At 43.0% G+C, this 20,259-nt stretch overlaps 1 protein-coding gene across 10 annotated transcripts in view; it reads right to left on the reverse strand.

Annotated features, from left to right (window-relative positions):
• The window catches only part of Akap13 (A-kinase anchoring protein 13), a 302,085-nt gene that overhangs the window by 17,590 nt on the left and 264,236 nt on the right, over positions 1–20,259 (reverse strand). For 6 of the 10 annotated variants that reach the window (XM_037198603.1, XM_037198597.1, XM_037198599.1 and 3 more), the window contains 11 exons: positions 18,917–18,983; positions 15,010–15,145; positions 13,481–13,593; positions 12,307–12,459; positions 11,351–11,601; positions 8,766–8,891; positions 8,535–8,652; positions 7,070–7,318; positions 2,472–2,548; positions 1,725–1,906; positions 1,510–1,592 (listed from right to left, as the gene is read on the reverse strand). In XM_037198603.1, coding sequence (XP_037054498.1) covers positions 1,510–1,592; positions 1,725–1,906; positions 2,472–2,548; positions 7,070–7,318; positions 8,535–8,652; positions 8,766–8,891; positions 11,351–11,601; positions 12,307–12,459; positions 13,481–13,593; positions 15,010–15,145; positions 18,917–18,983 — 1,555 coding nt within the window. The remainder of the gene's footprint in view (positions 1–1,509; positions 1,593–1,724; positions 1,907–2,471; positions 2,549–7,069; positions 7,319–8,534; positions 8,653–8,765; positions 8,892–11,350; positions 11,602–12,306; positions 12,460–13,480; positions 13,594–15,009; positions 15,146–18,916; positions 18,984–20,259) is intronic. The other 4 variants (XM_037198594.1, XM_028879195.2, XM_037198595.1 and 1 more) reach the window with 3 other exon arrangements.

Below are 20,259 nucleotides of genomic sequence, written 5' to 3' on the forward strand. Positions count from 1 at the left end.
TACCCATATTGCAGCTCACACCTGTCTGTGATTCCCTTTCCAGGGGATCTGATACCCTCACATAGACACACCAATGCACATAAAATATAAATAAATTGTGTGTGTGTGTGTGTGTGTGTGTGTGTGTGTGTGTGTGTATAGTATTTCCTTGTTTCCTTTGCAGACTGAAAGACTTGCAAGCTTTTGGCTCCTGTCACTTAGTCCCGACCCTGCGGATCTGCCACTCCTTGGCAGACAAATTAAATTCTTTTTCACATAACTATCCTTAAGAAGCAAGATAATTTTTTTATGTAATTTATGCAACAACTTCTGTGAGACTTAGAGGCAGAATGAACAGATCCAACATATTTTATATGGCCCACCAGACTAATCTATGGCTTGTCACTCATTTATATACCCTTTGAGTGTGAGCACCCAAGGGATATATTTTAGAAATCACTACAACCCTAGTACCCAAGTAGTACTTTTAGCCAACTGCATAGCAAATGTTAAGAAAGATTTTATCCCTGTCATTGTAATCACAGGCTCCTAAGTTGATAGGCTACTTTGATAAGATGTGGGTGTAAGCTTAGCCATCTTTTTCTCCTCTCCCATCCTTCAGTGCAACAGAATTGTGTCACTTTGTAGTTTTCAGGACTAAGCTCTATGGGTACTGTATCCATTTAACTCATGGCCTTATTTCTACCCAGAGCAGTTTTCAGAAAATTCAACTGGCATATAGTGAAGACAAGAAGACTCCAGGCTCTGGTGTTGAATGAGAGGAAGTGTAGTCCCAGTACTCGAGAGCTGAGGCCAGAGGACCCAGAACTCAAGGCCCGCCAGGACGATGGAGCAAGATCTTGTCTCACAACAAACAGAAAACAAAACAAGAAAGGATAGGGCTAAGAAATTCTGGCTCAGTCCTTAAGCATACACACCCTTGGCCCTGGGATGTCTGGCTTTTGGGGGATTCAATTGTGTCATCTACACAATGGGGGGGGGCAGACGAGACCCCGCCAAGCAGTGGGTCCTCCCTAAGCGGTGCTGCAAGCACAGCAACCCCCCTCCCCGAGCCACCTCCCAGCTCATCTGTGACTATCACAACAGAGGCGGCCAGGACTGCAAAGAGTAGGAGAGACCGGCTGCAGAATCTCTTTCTCGTCTTCACCTTAGATATGACTATGAAATATGGCAAACTCTCCATGATGAGCCATAAACAAAGTCACCACTGTCCAAGGACAAAGATCAGAGAATCCACAGTCCCTAGAGCCAGCTATTCATTTATTTTATATTTATATTATTTATTTTTATTTGTATAAGGCCTGCATGTATGTCTGTGTATCACATGCATGCCTAGTGCCCACAGAGGAACAGAACGGGGCACCATATCCTCTGAAACTGGAGTTACAGACGGGCACCTGGGATAGAACCAGAACCTCTGAAGAGTAACCAGTGCTCCTGACTGCTGAGCCATCTCTCCAGCTCCACCAGACTGCAGATAAAGATCTCAGACCATTTCCAACATCTTACCTTTTAGCTCCCGGGCTTTGGTATCCAACAATTTCTTTTCTTCTTCATTCTCACTAGGAATCCCTTCATCTTCATCTCTGTTCCTGACATAAGCAAAAGAAAGCAAGATGAACCAGAGAGACAAAATGCCTGAGATGTCAGCTATGTGGTCACTGCCCTGTGTACATGAAGTCACACAGGAGAGGGGAAAGGGCAGGCCCTGGTGTCTCACTTACAGGGAGTTGATTGTATCCTGAATGCTATGAATCCAGCTATTCCGCTCCTCTCTGGAGCTGGCGTGGACCTCCACCATCTCTGGATCTTTCACCCCCATACTGATGAGGAACAGACCTTTCTCCTCGTGTGCCACTTCTCTTACAATCAGCTTCTTTAAGGAGATCACAGTTGACTTATGGTCCTGGACAGAGGAGAGAGGCAAGCGTAAGACATGCATGCAGGACACTCACTCTTGAAGACAACTCTAACCTAAGGTAAGATCAGACAGTTTTAAATGCATATGGATTAAAAAACAAAATAAAATCAATTTAACCCGTTTCCAAACACCACCTCCCCACCCCTCTCAAGCTTTCAGATAAGCATTTATTTTATCATTCTACTCAAATTTGAACAAGAGACTTCCACACTGGAGATTAGCGGATCATGGCCATTTAAATTCCATCTAGGTTTTCTGCGTGATGAATCTGGGAGACACATTCCAGAAGAGGATTTCTATTGCGGTCAAATCATCAAAGTGTTCAGGGCATTCAAAGGATTATGAAGGAACGTAAAAATAATTTTGCAGTGGGACGGAGTAACAACAAAAAATACCACAAGGGGATGTAAGAGATTATTCAGAGGAATCTTTCGTGAGTCAAGTGGTTTTCAGTGGGCAGGTAAGATGACAGACATAACAATGCTAGCTGGTTAGACTTTACACCCAACCTCGCTGGTATGAAGAGAAGAGAGTTAACAGTTCAGCTTACCAACGATGCAAATACGTATTTCTGGTCTTTTTCTTGAAGGAAAACTAAAATGTCAGTGAGGAGAACTGCTTGAACCTCTGCAAAGTAGAAAAGGGAAAGAGAAGGAGAGAGCTGTTCACAAAACTGGCTCAGGAGTGCATAGCAGCCGTGTCTGAGATCACACCCCCCCATGGCTCTGTGATCCCACAGGACTCAGAGCTGGTCACTGTATTTTTAGAGGTATTTTATTTTATCCTCAATGTGTAACATTTAGCTTCACCTTCCTCGGATGTTTTGAGGGACATTACTTGATCTATAGAACAGAGGATTCAAACATATACAAAGTTACCAGCAAAGCAAATAATTGCTTTTCATCCTAGAGGCATTTTAGGCACACTGCCATAAGTCTTGCCTCAGAAAAGGTTAAGTGATCAGTCCTGAAAAGATACATCCTGTATTGCAGTGTGTGTGTGTGTGTGTGTGTGAACTTTTGTGTCTTCCAGAGTTGACCTTGGGTATTTTCCTCTATTATTCTCTTTACCTTATTTTTTAGTTTTTTTCTTTACCTATTTTTAAAGATTTATTTATTATGTATATAGTGTTCTGCCTGCATGCGTCCCTGAACACCAGAAGAGGGCACCAGATCTCATTACAGATGGGTGTAAGCCACCATGTGGCTGCTGGGAATTGAACTCAGAACCTCTGGAAGAGCAGCCAATGCTCTTAACCTCTGAGCCACCTCTCCACCCCCTCTTTATCTTTTAAAACAGGGTTTCTCTTACTGAACCTGGCTGGGGCTTGCCTGGCTGGACTAGCTAGCTGGTCAGTGAGCTTTGGTGATCCTCCTCTCTATTTGCTGCTCCTCTCAACTAGTGTGCATCACTGCATCTGGCTTTTATGTTGGATGTGGAGATCTGAATTCAGGTCTGTATGGCCAAGTTTTAAGTATAAAATATTTTTAAGAATAAAGGTGAACATCAACCAACGTTAAATAGCAAGCAACCTTTACCAACATACTCCATGAAATATTGTTCAGTCCCCCCACCCTCCAGTGTCGGAGACAAAACCCTGGGTTCTACGCATGCTAGCTAAGCATTCCACCTGAGCTACACTCACAGCCCACTGTTTGTAATCTTTCCTAGTTTCTCATTGTATTAACGGCAAACAGCAGACAGAAAAGTACCCAGAAGGGATGTATAGCAATACCTAAGTATGATGAAGCAGAGACTTTTCCACACCCTACAGTGAACAAGACTGTTGGGCTCACACACATAAATGCCTGGGTTCAATCCCCAGCACTGTATAAAACAGGGTGTGGTGGTACACACCTGTAATCCCAGCACCTGGGGGAGTTCAAGGTGGACCCTCAGCTGAGTTTGTGACTAGTCTGGGATATCTGAGATTCTCTTACCCGTTACCCCTCAAAAGCAGGACAGAGGCATTTTAAAGCAAAAGATTAGGAGTCCCCCACCTTGTCCCCTCCCCTCTGCTCCCATTCCATATAGCTTTAACTTTGACATAGCCTAGAGCCTCTGAGAAGAAAGCCTCCACCAGAGAACAGCCTACATCAAAGGGGCCTGTGGGGGACTGTTTTGATCATTAATTGCTGGAGGAGGCTTCAGCCCACAGTGGGTGATACCATTTTCTGGGAAGGTGATCCTGGGCTATGTAACAAAGCTATCTAAGCAGGAGCCCATGAGCAAAAGAGAGTGAATCAGCCCCCAGCGTTCTTTGTGGTTCACTGTTCCTCTCCTGGTGGACTTCAGTGACGGACTGTGCTCTGAAGTGTGAGCCAGTACACTCTTCCCTCTTCACTGCTGCTTTTGGTCAGTGTTTTTAATCCCAGCAGCAGAAAGGAAACTAGAGTGCTTACACAGACATACTCTAGCTTCACAGGTAGAAGTGAATTCAGCTTCTACCGTTGGTAGTCAGCCCTCTTCCACACCATTAAAACAAGACTGAGTGTAGAACAAGAGAGTGTAATGGGGGAGGTTAGATAAAAATCTCATGGTCATGCAGATCTAAACTTAATTATTTGTAATATATGACATGAAGGCTGAAGAAGGACTATATGGGGCAAGAAGGGGACCAGCAGGAGGTGGTGGTGGGGTAAACAACCATGTATGTGTATTAAAATATCATAATGAAATCCACTGTTTCATGTGCTAAGAAAATTTAAGAAACATGTAGGGCAAAACAACCCATGTTTTGTCTGAATTATCACCATCAAACTAAGTTGAGTATAAACTGCAGAATATAAACTATGACATAAGAAACAAAACCAACAGTCTGGTGCGTAGTTCAGTGGTGCCCGAGACTCCGGCAGATCCAGGTTCTACTACCATTGCCATGCTCAAAATGGAACAAAACAAACAACTCAACATCTTTAATTGGATCCAGGAACTTAAAAATTAATCAACTCAAGATCTGACTAGTCCTCTAGGCATACAAAAGGACATTTCCCTTTACTCCCTCAAGGACGACGCACATCTCCTAGCCAGCTGGTTACAACTACCAGGCTGACCCTAACATGTTTCTCCCTCTGGAAAGCAGCGCCTACGGCTCCTTGGGAAACAGTGGGCTGATTTATGTAGTCTGTCCTGCCTTCTTTAACCTCTGCCAAACTAGAATCGCCTACAAAACCACGCAGCAAATAGAATCAAGAGAGGTCTAAATTTTCACACTACACAACAGTAATTTTCCATGCACTACCATTAGTTTTGACAAGTTATTTTTTTTTTTTTACTGTTTACTTTAAAATAATTCAGGTGTCTGCCAAAAATAAGTTCTAAAAGCCCAGGTTTCAACTTTGTTGGATCCTGAGGTTTGGATGATCAGTGTCATGGATCAGAGGAAAAACAATCCCACCCCGACCACGGGGTGTCCCGAACATGACTGGCTGTTCCTGGCAGGAGTCACGGGGTGTGAAGATAACTCAATACCATCCCGTTCTCCACAGAGCAGGCTTTCCAAGCAGAAGTCTATTGTTCTGCCATTGGTTTGACCACAGCTTTATTCCAACAGCTGGAACCTATTCACTTTTATTTTGGGAATAAACTGCCATGTAAAAGAAAAGAATAAAGGCCTGGCTCCAGGCAACAGCAGTTCTAGCAAATCTAGGTCCTCAGGAGAAGGACAGGTATTTCTGACCTGCCAGCCTGCTTGAAAGGTGGCCTCAAAGTGGCGGTGTGGAGGAGTGTGGGCTAGGGCCCTCAGACCACCACAGGACTGGGGGGCCTGGGAGGAAGGAGCACTTTGATTCACCACTGCTGACTAGCAGCGAGTGACCCTTTAAGAATTATCCCATGCTTCTTTTTCATGTCCTCCACTGCTGTGCAGGGGCTGGTGGGTCTTTCTGAAACACCCCAAGAGTTCCAATGCTCTTGTCACTTCCAATGGACTCTATACTACCCCCAGCTGTGCTGGAAAAACAAAAACCCCCAAACCACAAACCACCCCTTTTCCATGTGAAACCCTTACACTGTGAGCCTATTCCATGCCCCACAACCAGCAAGAACGTCAAGTGCCAGCTCCTCACTGTGGTGGGCTCCTTTGGCAGCTGGATCCAGCAGTTTCTCGTTTTTCTCATCTCTTATCACTCTCTTAAGTCTGTCTGCGAGTCCTGAAGATGTAACTTTCCCTGGGTTCCAGGCCCTCCCAACTCAATGCTTTCTCACCTCGAGCAACACCTTCCTCTTCATCCTCTAAGACTTAACTTCATGGCCATTCATCCTTCCCCTTTATTCTAGCACCCACCACACTGGAGAAGCACCCTCTTCTTGCAAGTCTGAAGTCAGCTGCCCGGAGGCAGCTGTCCTAAGCTGTACCACTGTCCCAAGCATGTTAAGGCTATGCCAAGGGCAACTGAGGGCTCTGACTGCAGACGCCTATGGCATCATGACTTCTCTGAGATGGGAAAGAAAATATTCCTTCTGATACCAGTGTGCTACTGGGACAACAGTGAACCGGGGCCTGTTCGTATCTTCAGCTGCTGGGAAGTTAGAGATCACATAGGCGGATGCCTATCCAGCAAAGGTTTGATGAAACTGAGCATGTTCTTAAAAAGTAAGATGTACTGATGAGTAAAAAAACAACCTATCTTCCTTAAATTATTGCAGGTGACCGATGAAAGGTGAGAAATCATTAACCAAATGATCGAGTTTTCTTTAATGGTCTATTTTGCTTTAGAGAAAAATGAAAGACACGAATATCATAAAGTAATCATGAATCTAGTTGAAATACGTTAGCCTTGCCTTTCTCCAAGGTCTCAGAAGGTCTTTGGGGGTGGTAAATTCTCATTTTTACCGATTCACAGCCCCTGACCCCAATCCCACTCAGCACCCCCCCCAACAGTCTGCTGTATGTACTAAATTGATCCTTTGTGTTTTAAAACTTGAACTTGCCGTTTTCCCTGAGTGTATGTATCTTTTCCTTACTGCCACGTTTCACAGGACTTGGTAAGCCACCTGAAACCAGTCTTTTTTGACATACTACCAAATGGTGGTTGCCCTGGGTGATGTCTGGGTATGGCTCTCCAGGAAGAAGCGTGGCAGGGAAGTCCAGGAGAATCTGGGTTTTTCCTGTTCTGCCCAGGCACACAGACATGGCAGCAGTCTTACCTTTCAGCCTTCCCGTTGCACTCTTCAGAAACACACTCCCATCCCGCACCAGCTTCTTCCGTTTCAGATCCTCCTTGGCGAACATCTGCCCACTTTTCATCCTCATGATCGACTTGCTATCGGTCTTCGTGTAAATCTCACCGAGACGGACTTTCTTCTCATAACTTGCCACTTTGCTGTCCACGGCTCCAATCACATCCTTCACCAGGCTCAAGGACTGAGTCAGGTCTTCCTGCTCCACTTCATTGTCTAGGGAGGAAACAACTGCATGGAACGGCTCCTTGCACACCACAGCAAAGAGAAGGAGTCTACCTCCTCCTTACATTTCTCTTGCTGTTACACTTTCACACTGGAGCCCACACCAAAGCACACGCCTACCTTTCCTGCTGCCATAAGCTTAATTCAAAAGGAAGTCAGAAGTTCTCAATGCTATGGATGATATGCAATTATATGCTCCGAAACAAAAGAAACCAATGCTTTAGGGGGAGAGAGCAGCAGAGGTGTGCAATAAGTTACTTAGTTACACCTTTACCTACTCTTTAATGTTATTGCCTCATAACCTTTAATGTAACTGCCTAGGAGACACATTAGCCGAGAGAAACCACTACATACTGGTGAAATGAGACAGAGTAACAATTTTAGCACTTACAGGAAGAGAACTGCTGACCAAATCCAATGCTGCCTGAACTAGTTAGTGCTCAGGGCACATCACGTTTTAACAGAATCAATACATAGTCCCTCCTTGATACTGTCTATCCACCCTAGTTGTAGTTATTTAACACTCCAAACTGGTATTCCAGGAATTGCATCCAGGGCCTTGTACTTATCTGGGAAGTAATCTAGCACTGAGCTGTACCCTGCGCCTGCTTTTTCTAGGAATCGAACCCGGGGCCGTGTGCATATCCAGGATGCACTATGGCACTCAGCTGTGCCTCCAGCTGCTCCTCAGTTTTTGCTTTGATACAGGCCTCACTGGCTGCCTAGGCTGGACTCGAATCTGCTCTAAGTCCTAGCAGGCCTTAAATTTGCATCTCCCCTGCCTTAGCCCAAGTAGTTGAGGCCACACGACTGTACCACTGGGCCCAGGAAAACTGTGTATCAGGTGGGTACAGCTTTGTTTCCCTATCATCCTAGGACTTGGGAGGCTGAGCGGAAGGATCACTAGATTGGCCTACACAGGGAAACATAGTCTCAAAAAACAAAAAACAGCAACAGAATAAGCCATGAAAAGATGTTTACAAGGTCAGACACACCTATAACCACAGCACTTTGGGGAGGTGGAGGAAGAACTCTGTGACTTTGAGGTCAACCTGGGCCAGAGTGAGAACCTGTGCCCCCCAAATCAATCAATCAATCAATCAATCAATCAAATCGCTGGCTCTCTGATAGGTTTGCTGGAGCGTGGCAGAGCTCTGCTACAGTGGTTTCCGGGACTATCTGGATCTGAGTTTACAAAGGAACTCACCTTTGGTACATTGCAGTATCCTTTGGAATAAAACTGGGTACTTGGTGATCCTCTGAGTTACAAGTAATATGCACTCTGGGATTCCGAGCCTTCTTACTACCGAACTGCTCATCTTCTTCTGCAAGGGAGTAGATAAACTGTTAGTCACTACGTGAGGAAGGGGGCTCTGGCCAAAATGGAGTTGCTTATGCTCCTGACCATGATGGGGACGCCTGTGTTACAGGTCAGTACCTTCACAAAGGCTTGGAAACGCTTATCCTTTGTGTAGAGGTCTTTGAAGTAGTTGACAGACTGGTTGTGCTGTCCACAGAACTTGCCATATGTCTTCTTTAAGCGCTCTGCATTCTCACCTGAAAACTACCCAGGAAAGAGAACAGGAGTTACACCACAATTCAGGGTATCATTGTGTAGAAAGTTTCCAGTCTTGTTGTGAAAACTAAGAGTGCTTTCAAACAAACACTCCCCAAAAGATTAAACGGACAGCAGCTTTGGCAAACAGTTTGGCACCTTATCAAAAGGTTAAACACTGAGCTTTCAGAAGACCCAGTGATTTCTTCTGTAGGTTTCTTTGCTCACAATGGAGAGGCAGACGCAGAACTACGACCACAAACCAAGTGCTCCAAAAGGTTGAGCCCAATAGCGTCCTACAGAGCAACACATGAGTGCCACAGGAGTAGAGTTTCCATCTCAGCAAAGACTTTAAGAGGTTGTGTACAATACAAGAAACTACGAACGAGAATATAAGTCAAGATGCAATAACTATAGAGGTCCTGAAGGGGGAGAGGAGAGGGAGAGAGGGAGAGGAAAACCAAAAATGTTCTTAAGAGAGATGCTTGGGGAAGATAGTTCTTCATTTGTAGGGCCTCACATTAAGTTCATTTTATAGGACTATTCTTGCCAGATGCAAGTATCTCACACGGAACATACATTTACTTGCATCATGTCTGTTTTTACAGATTTCCATGTAATATTCAGGTGTGCAGTTTTACCCCTGGCATTTAATAGACAGCAACTCCTTTTAGAATGAGTGAATACACTGATAAATTATCAAGTGAGGGGTGTGGGCTCAAGGATACCAGGGAAGGACAAGATTTCTATTTCTCAGCCAAGCCTGTAATCCCAGTTCCTCGGGAGGTTGAGACAGCTTCAGAATAAATGCAAGAACAGGGCCGAGGATGTAGCTCAGTGGCAGGGTGCTAACCTATCAAGTATGAGAAGCCTTTGGTTTAACCCTGAGCACTGCCCCCAGGCCCAGTCCAATTCGCATTCCACTGGTCCAGGAACTAAGCCTCTGTGTCTGCCCAGAACCAGGGATCTGGCGAGGGGAAAGCTCCAGTCACATGTGTCTGATACTCTTGCTGTTGAGGTTTACTAGCAACATTTCCTTTTTCAAAACACTTCAAAAATAAACATCAAAAGCTACTCATAACATATATTTAAAAAATATAAAAATACTTTTTTGATGAGTGTCTTTGGGATGGGACTGAAATAAAATCATATGTGGAAGAAAAGAAACACATTTTATAAAGTGTTTCACAGATAGCCTATTGGTCAGCTGCCTAAGCTTTAGCTGGTCTTAAGGTAGATGGGATCCTTTTCAGATGAGCCATAGGGAGAACTCAAAAAGACTTCTAGCAAACATTCTTTTATTTCTTAAACGGTACTGTTTCTGATGACTGTATGGCCTTAGAGAAAGAAAAACTTGACTATATACTTTATTATACACACACACACACACACACACACACAGAAAATATAGAAAAGGGTAGATTATTGAATCTACTCTGAAAAGAAAAAAAAGGGAAGATAGAGAAATGATAAGATAAAAGGTAGATTTCTGAATCTACTCAGAAAAGAAAAAAGAGAGAATATGGATATGATAAGATAAAAAGGTAGATTATTGAATCTACTTTTAAAAAGGAACTACTTGTTTTAAACAGGATAAGTAATGAAATTTTTTGTCTGAATCTGTCAAATGTTAATGGACTAGACACTGTTATTGACTGTATATTCTTGACTGTATATATTGTATATACTTTTTCGTATATTAGCTATAACTTTTTTATTTTAGACAAAAAAGGGGAAATGTGGTAATATTACATCCCCCAATATATTGTACACCCTAGTAAACTTATCTGGGGTCAGAGAACAGAATAGCCACTTTGATAGACTTAGAGGCCAGAAAATGGTTACACACACCTTTAATCCTATCACTTGGGAGGCAGAGATCCATCTGGATCTCTGTGAGTTCAAGGCCATACTGGAAACGGCCAGGCATGGTGACAAATGCCTTTAATCCCAGAAAGTGATGGCAGGAAGCAGAAAAGTATATAAGGCACGAGGACCAGGAACTAGAGGCTTTTTAGGTTTTTAAGCTTTTAGGCTTTTAGCAGCAGTTCAGCTGAGATTCATTCGGGTGAGGACTCAGAGGCTTCCAATTTGAGGAAATAGGATTGGTTGAGAAGTTGGTGAGGTGAGGTTAGCTGTGGCTTGTTCTGTCTCTCTGATCTTTCAGAATTTACCCCAATATCTGCCTCCGGGTTTGTTTTTATTAATAAGACCTTTTCAGATTCGTATTTTACACACACACACACACACACACACACACACACGCTAATTTTCTAAAAAATATTATAAGAAGAAAAACCCTTCTTTCCTTACTTTACAGAAAAGGAATCAAAGGTTAGATTAACTCCATCTGTTAAGTCTACAAATAAAAACAGTAGAACTAAGACATACAAGCAGGGATCCAGAACTACAAAGCTTCTCTGTTACCCCAAAGCACGAGAAGAATCCAAGACCTTCCCGCCACTCACCTGATTGACAAGCACATCCCCTATCCTCTTGACAAGGAAGTTCTTTTCACTTCTGTCTACCAGAGACTCCTTCTTCCGCTCCAGGATCCTCTGGAAGAACTGGCTGTGGATGCTGATCAGGTCATCCAAACAAGGGAACAGCTTTTCCACCATCTGCTGCTCGAAGAGCAGATCCGTCATCATCCCCCGGCTGTACACATCACTCATGATCTTGAGCGTGCGGATGTGATGTAACTCTGTCTGCATCAGCTCTATGAGAAGAGAGATCAAGGGTCTTTCAAAGATCACTGCTAAAGTTGTAAGGTTAGCTTAGAGCCCACCTGAACCTTTCAAGCCGAACAAACAGCCGTGTCACCGAGTAGTCTCATCTTACTCTGCTTTTTCACCGGTCTAACACCATTTTCCTGAGGATAGGTGTATTGAATTCGACAGTCCCTTTCATTTACTGTATTCCTGCTCCCTACAACTGATTGACATTCCACCTTTCTAAAATCCATTTCTAGAAGACATCTCTTTCATAGACTGCTGTATAACTACACATGCAAATATAAACAAACTGTTGAATGTAATGAGAAGGGAACAGAACGGGACACTACAGGGCAAAATGAACGGAAGGACACAAGCAGTATCACATCTCCATACCTCAGGGGTTTAAATGGTAACCTTTATGCTGCATATTCAAAAATTAATTTTTCACAGCCCAACAATCACCCACTTAAACATGCTGGCAGGAACTCCTTTTCAAGTCCCCTCCCTGAGAGGTAGGGCAGAAGCCTCAATAACCCTCACTTGTGTACAAGCTGGATTTGAAGAAATCAAAAACATAAAACACACACACCTTACATATACTCACACACCACACACACACACACACACACACACACACACACACACACACACACACTTACAGTAGATGCAGTAGAACAAAAACAAGCAGAGCAAACAAAGCGTCTCACCGTAAATCACCTCCTGCCGTTTGACCACATCTTTCTTCTGCTGTTTAAGGAACTTGCTGTCCACTGTCCGGCTCCAGGACTCTGCTTCTAGCTGTTTAGAGTCACTTTCGAAGTCTCCCATCAGCTGTCCTTCATTCATGTCTGTACCTACTCCTCAAAATACAAAAGAAGCAACCTCAGGATCTTGGGTTTCTGACCTCTACAAGAGGATTTTCCTCCAGGTGAAAATGAGCTCATAAGACAAATGCTCTGTCCTACTGTAGAGGATATTCAAGGGGAACATACCCGACATTAGGCAGGATCACTGTCAAGTTTAGGAATGAAAGACTCTATATTCGAGTCTGGTTAGGAATGATAAACATAGGTAAACTAAACAAGACTGAAACAATTCCTATGTGAAGTTGGAGCTTGAAGCATCTTGCTGTCTTTACGTACTGCACATGTTTATCTGAGTAGGCTTACAATGGTACAGACACAGCACTGAATGTGTACAAAGTCCAGAGGAAGTAAAGCATTGTTACTAGAGTATGCCTATGTGAAAATCAATGTTTTCTTCAATGGAAAGCCAACACCAGACAGGTGAGACTGCCAATGTTTGGTACTGCAAGAGATGCTTTAGAGACAATTTAGAGACTCTTTCCAGGCAGGGGAGGGAAAAAGCAGGCCCTGCTATGCTGTGGGATGTCTTTCTGTATGCTGTGAATATGTGTTGCTCTGATTGGTTGATAAATAAAGCCGTTTGGCCTATGGCAAGTCATGTTACAGCTAGGCGGGAAACTGAAGAAGAGACAGGAGAAAGAAAGGGAGAGGCAGGAGAGGCAGAAGAGACGCTGCCAGCCGCTGCCAGAAGCAAGATGCAAAAGTACTGGTAAGCCACGAGCCAAGTGGCAAAATATAGATTTATAGAAATAGGTTAATTTAAGATGTAAGAGCTAGCTAGCGAGAAGCCTGAGCCATTAGGCCATATAGTTTGAAAATAATATAAGCCTCTGTGTGTTTATTTGGGCCCAAGCAGCTGCGAGATGCAGGTGGGAGAGATTCGTCCTGACCAACCGCAGAGCCCAGGCAGGACACAGGAAAACTTCCAGCTACACTGCTATTTGGTCATAGTGTGACAGGAGATGCACTGGATCTTTACAGAGATTTAGTAACACAGACCAGAGTTTCCTCTTACCCTCATCAGTAAGTGATTCTGTTGACTCATTGACCTTGCAGATTTTATTCAGTGAGTCTGTTGAGTGAGACAGAAATTTCCAGGTGTTTGACATATTCTCATCATTGCCAACTCTAGAGACAAAAAGAAGGACACACTGTCAAATACATTCTGATAAGCTGTGGTGCCCATTCTTAACCAAATCCCTAAAAAACTCTAAATGACAGTTAGCTGTAGGTTTTATGATGACTCAAGACAAACTACTCAGGTACACAGCAAAACAAAGCATTATTAAGAAGTTTACAAGTGTTACCATTGCAAATTCTATCTTAGCCCAACTTTTTGATGCTTAAAAAAAAAAAGGTATACAACATCATGTATACATTATATAGAAAAAGCTTAAAATTTGTTGTAGGAGCTGGAGAGACGGCTCAGCAGCTAAGAGTACTGGATACTCTTTCAGAGGATTTGAGTTTAATTCCCAGCACCCATATGGTGGCTCACAACCATCTGTAACTCAAGTTCTAGGGGAGTCAATAACCTTTCTAGTCTCCACAGGCATCAGACATGCACATGGGGCACAGACCTGCATATGGGTAAAATACCCATGCACATAAGATAAATTTATTTTAAAAAACATTACATAATCACTACTCTTTTTTTATCTTTAAACTTCAAATTTTCTTTAAAACTCACTATTTCAGTCACAATGTCAATGAGTTTCAATAACATCACAACTCTGAAAAGAAGATTTATAGAGATCATAGAAATAGAGACAAAGAATACCTGAAATGTTTGTCTTGGGAAAAAAGTTAGCTAATACAGAGGTAACAAAACACAAACAAAAGCAGACTTTGTATCCTTAGTCAGAAATTTTGGTCCAGTCTAGGTCAGGAGACATGTAAGAGGTGTTAAGTCCTACATTTTTGATGACATATACTTGATGAATGGGAGGGCAGGGGAGCATTTTACCCCAAACACTGTAATTTTATATTTATAATTAGCCCTTTGCTAATAACATGACTATCAATGCTGAACAACCAGTGGCCTCAGCAACATCTGAAGAGGCTATAAATGGAACTTAATGCAAATGAGCAAGAAGGAACCTAACTGGAATTGATGGCCCAGAATTCACCACCACTGGCTTCAGAGGTAAGGACAGAAACCAGACTTAAAAAGAAGCAAAACCACGTTCATTTTAATAACACAAAGGTGTGATATCTAAGACATAGGTGGTTACAACGGAATATTCGTGATTAAATCATCTTTCCTATGACTCAGGTTCTTCTAAAACTGGCTGATCATGTACAAATGCCTAAAGCAATCCAGCTTGAAAACAGAGCTCTCTGATAAACAACACTGGTCTGTATTGTAAATATAAGTGTAATTACAGTACATTAAAACACAGCTTCCAATCACCTTATCCTCATCATTCAACTGTGTACCAACCCATTATTTTATAGAGCTACTTCCTTTTTTTTTATGAAATAAAGTGGTTATTATGCTCTTGTTACCCACATGTCAACTGTGGACTCATTAAACCCACTTACCCAGTGATGTTCTGTATGGACACACTTTTAGAGAGGGAGACATTCTGCTGGGACCGTCTGTTAGTAAACAATGGTATAGCAGTGGCCTCATCAGGCAAGAGGACTGCAGACCTAGGGCGCTCCTTGGGCTGTGAAGCTGTAAGGGAAGAGAGGACAAGAATTGAAGCATCGCCTTTCCAGACTCCTAGTGCGGACTTATTCAACAGATGCCACAAAGACACAAAATGCTTTCAATACATTAGCTCTTACAAAAACAAAAACAAAAAAAACCTTAAAGATGGGGTCTTTCTTCATATCCTTGGCTGCCCTTGAACTCAGAGATCCAGCCAAGTGCTGGGATTAAAGGTATGTGTCACCACAGCAGTTGAAGCCCTGGAAATGCAAATCAGGTCCTCTGGAAGAGCAGCAAGTGCTTCTAACCAAGGAGTCAACTCTCCAGCCTCTGCTCATTATTTGAAAGCATGTATTTTGATCAATTTCTTGAATTTTGGATGGAGGAAAAACTAATACCTGTTTAATATCATACAGGTTATTATGGAGTATTTTTCCTTAACATGACCAAAGATGAAATTGGAGTGCTAAACTGATCACACTGGCACATGAACACTAAACTATTATTCCTTGGTAAGTTAGTTCCTGCCTCAGATGTAAATTTTTGTATCTCTCTATCCCCAGTAGGATCAAGAGCTAAGAGAAATAAGGTATGGGGCTAGTATAATTTTACACTATTACAGGATACCTTTAATAAATAGTAACACAAAAATTGATATCTAATTCAAATTCTATTTAGGCAACAGAACACCAGAAACAGGGTATGCTGCAATATGACCAAGTACTTGCTGCAGGAAGTACAAAGGGAGCATAAGATGTGGGCCTCTTGGAGAATATGCTTAAGGGTTACCAGTCCACAGCATATCCTAAGTGTTTCAGAAGGGTGATCAGTGAATAAATAAAATGTTAGAGAGGAAGAAACAGGGCTTCTTAGACTATAGTGAGGATGCAGACAGGTTAGAAGGAAACAATATTCTGACGGGAAGAACCATATGAACAAAGGGCAAAATAATCATATAGAATTAATGCAAAAAGGAGGAGAAAGAATTAGAGGGAGGAGGGGACGGACAGACAGACAGACAGACAGACAGACAGACAGACACACACACACACACACACACACACACACACACACACACACACACACACACAGAGACAGTGGAATCAGTGGGGAGAACCAGAGTGTTATGTCAAGCCCTAAATGTCCTAAAGAACAACTTGTACCTAAAAGGTTGCACAAGACACACACACCATGCGACCTGAACCCAGAACTATACTCTTGTGTGCGTAAGTGTGCTTGTCCATGACAGTTCATGTTGGGATGCTTTTTGTTTTGGACAGAGGGTCTGTCACTAAACCTGTAGCTCAGCGTTTTGGCTAGACTAGATGGTCAGTAAGCTCCAAGTATCTGCCTGTCTCTGTTCCCCAGACATAAGGTTACATCCATATGCCACCATATCTAAACCCAAACTTGGGTCTTCTTGCTTGTCCAACGAGCACTTTATATACTGAGCCATCTTCCCAGATCCAGAATTTGTACCCTTAATCACTCTAATACTGACATTCCATCTCATCCTAGCGAGAATGGCTAGTCTCAAGAGAATGAAAGCATCAAATGATGATAAGGATGCAGATGAAAAAGAAACTATATTATACTGCTGGTAAGAATAACCTAGGCCAGCCATCCTGGAAATCAGTATGAAGTCTCAAGAAATAAAAAACAGAATTCCCACACGATCCAGCCATACCACTTATAGATGTATACCCTCAAAAAATCAGAGTAAGGCTACTATAGGGATGCCTGCACAACACTGTTTACTGTAGCGCTATTCACAATAGTCAAGTTATGGAACCGACCCAAAATGACAGTGGGTAAACGGAAAAGGAAAAAGTGATATAATGGAGTTTTATGCAGCCAAAACCAAGAATGAAATTACATTAATTGAAGGAAATTGTTTAGTAAGACAATCCTACAAAATCGGACTTACAATTTCTACATGTGAAATTAAAAAGGGGCAGGGACTTGAAGGCAAAATGAGGTACTACTACAGATGGATAAAGAGGATGGAGATTAAAAAAGCTGATGGGGGGGCTGTTCTTGAAGCACATCATATATATGGAAATCTCATAAAACCCAATACGCTATAAATTATTATCAATATAAATAAGAAAGTTATCTGTGAGCGTCAGAGGCAATCCACATAAAGGACCTTGCTTGCAAAAGACATTTTAGAAGTTATTTTATCTGATGGGAAAGAAAACAGGCTTCTGAAACAGTTGGTAACATCATGGAAAAAATGTTAAGATTAAAACTGTCCAAGGAAGCTGGATGACAGACTGAAGTGGGTGTCAGTCTAGTAGCTGTCTCCATACAAGGACGGCTGAGGACCAGACTCAGTATGTCTAAAGGGAATTCGTTCTTTGTGGGTGTACGGACTGGCACAGCCATTTTCAAGTGCTCAGGAAAGAAGGCACAAGCGGTGCTTCCAGGCTTGAGTGGGCATCAACACCACCCAGAGATCTATGAACAGACCACCGGGCTCTCCCACAGTCCCTGACTCCCAGGTCTAGCGGGGGTCTCAGGATCTGCGCATGTATTGATTCTTCTGCTACAGGCTGAAAGCACTGCTCTGGTAACATACCACACAGGTTCCCACGGAGCCAACTCAGAGGATAATTAGCACTGCATTACTTCTGGTAGCAGTTGGGAGTAATTCAAGCACAATGTCCACTCATGAAATGTACCATGCAGCAGTCTGAAACAATAGCTATAGTAACTCTGCAAATGACACCGGGCGAAGAAATACATGTACAAAACAGCAGATCTTCTCACAGATACGTAGGACGAAAGAGAGCAGGTCAGAAGGACATGTACTACGTATATTACACGGAAATCCAAGGGGATGGGGAGTGAAAACACTGTCAACCTAAAGTGAAATCTTGCACACGACGGGAAAGATTAGTTTTGGTTAGTTTTCAGGTTTTAAAATTTATTCTATATTCATGTATGCACACACTCATGCCAGAGAGTCCGTGTGGAAGCCAGTGGACAGCCTGCAGAAGCTGGTTCTCTCTTCCACCATGTGGGTTCTAGAGACTAAACTCTGTTGTCGGGCTTGGTGGCAAACCCCTTTTCCTTCTCAGATCTCTTATCCAACCCTAAGCAGTGTTTTAAATTAAAAAAAAATGTAAAATTACATTATTATTATTATTATTTGGGGTGTGTGTGCATGTACATGCATGTAGAGGAGTTCAGAAGACAACTTGTGGGAGTTGGATCTCTCCTGAATTGTGGGTCCTTGGGATTGAACTCAGGTAGTCAGACTTGGCAGCAGACACCTTTACCTGCCTGAGTCACCTTGCCAAACCCCCCAAGGTGTTTTTGTTGCTGTTTTTTTTTTAAGTGCGAATGGGAGAGTATGATCTACTCAGTTTTGTATAGCATTTGAGAACCTTGGGGAAAAACAAAAAAGAATCATTCATATAATTCCACATGCTGTATGTGAGCTTAACCAGTAAGATCTCCTTTGTGTCACCCTGATGTGAATGAAGCACTAAAATCAACCATTTTCTCTGGTGCTGAAGAGGAGGCTGACTTGCAGGGGAGTAACCTGCTCACACACACAGGCTCCAGTCCCCTTTCAGCTGATGCACACACTATGATGGACACCTTCAAGAAGGGTTTGATGGTGTAATGCTAAGTCAAGGTATGTGGCAGAACAAAGCAGTGACCTAACGTGCTACAGAAGAGGTACAGGATCTTGCCGGGTAGCTTCAGCTAGCCTCCCTCAAGGAGCAAGCCTCACAAGAGCATCAGGTCTGAGTGCACGCCTGAGAGGTGTGCTGAGCTACTTACACTTGCTTCTCATGATGACCGTGGGCAGCGATGATGTGTCATGTGCCTGGAGGCTCCCTTTCGGCTGCTGAAGAGAAAAGAAGGTTACTACATGAAGACTGCACTGACGACTCATCCTCCATCCAGTCTCCAGCGGCCCGGAGTGAAGACAACATGGTGCTGGGCCATGGTCACCCCACCTGCCATCCTCTGGGCTCACCAAGCACTGCAGATGCTTAGGTGTGTCCCCACCCGATCTCAGGAATGTTTTTTGTCACCTACACCGGCATGGCACTCTTCCATTTCCGTAACTACTCTCTCTTTGCTACAGTCACCAAAGCCTTTCCTGACTTAGAGAAACTGCCTGTCCATATCTACACTGCACTGTCAGTTACTGAAGAGGACCATCTGTGCCCTGTTCATTCTGTTTCTTTCTTTCTTTCTTTTTTTAAAAATAAATTTATTTACTTATTATGTATACAGTGTTCTGCCAACATGTATGCCTGTATGCCAGAAGAGGGCACCAGATCTTATTACAGATGGTTGTGAGCCATCATGTGGTTGCTGGGAATTGAACTCAGGACCTCTAGAAGAGCAGCCAGTGCTCTTAACCTCTGAGCCATCTCTCCAGCCCATCATTCTGTTTCTTTGGTGACTAGCATTCATAAAATGTTACATTCTTAGGCAGAATGCTAATTTTAGTTAAGTTTTGTGAAGGCATACACAAAACACAGTTTGAGAAATTACAAACTGAAGTATTTACTCTGAAACAAATCAGGAGGAGGAAAGAGACCCCTTTCAATTTAAAATGAGTACTTCCACAGGTATTATAACCGTATACAAAAGGGATGCTAGTCTCTGTACCATCACTGTTGTACAGAACCACACACTCACAGTAACAGTCTGATCAGAGACCATGAACTTAAAGGACTGATCGTGAGTGGCAGAAGCAGGAGGGGAGATCAAAGTCCATGTGGGCGACTGGGATGCTCTTCCCTTTCAACAGCGTCCACTGAGCACCCACTCACTGATTGTTCTCCGACATACACTCTTTCAAATTCCAAGACTCTGTCATCTACCCGACCTTCTCCTAGGTACTCAGTGTACTGTATTAGTCAAACAAAGATTCCTGACTTCCTGCTTATCTTCTAGCAGAAGTAAGGTACAGATGAAGAGAGAGAGAGAGAAAAAAAAAAGACAGAGAAAAATGGTCCCAGGAGATTCGTAACACTGGAAAAATTAAAAAAAAAAAAAAAGGGTAGGATGAGGGAAACTGGGGCTGCTGGGTGACAGGTAGGACCAGTGAGCTGAGGGATGGAGGAGCTTCCAATTTTGGGGGAGCAAACAGAAATCCAAATTGGTAT

Source organism: Peromyscus leucopus, chromosome 1, assembly GCF_004664715.2.
Source record: "Peromyscus leucopus breed LL Stock chromosome 1, UCI_PerLeu_2.1, whole genome shotgun sequence".
Classification (NCBI taxonomy): Eukaryota; Metazoa; Chordata; class Mammalia; order Rodentia; family Cricetidae; genus Peromyscus; species Peromyscus leucopus.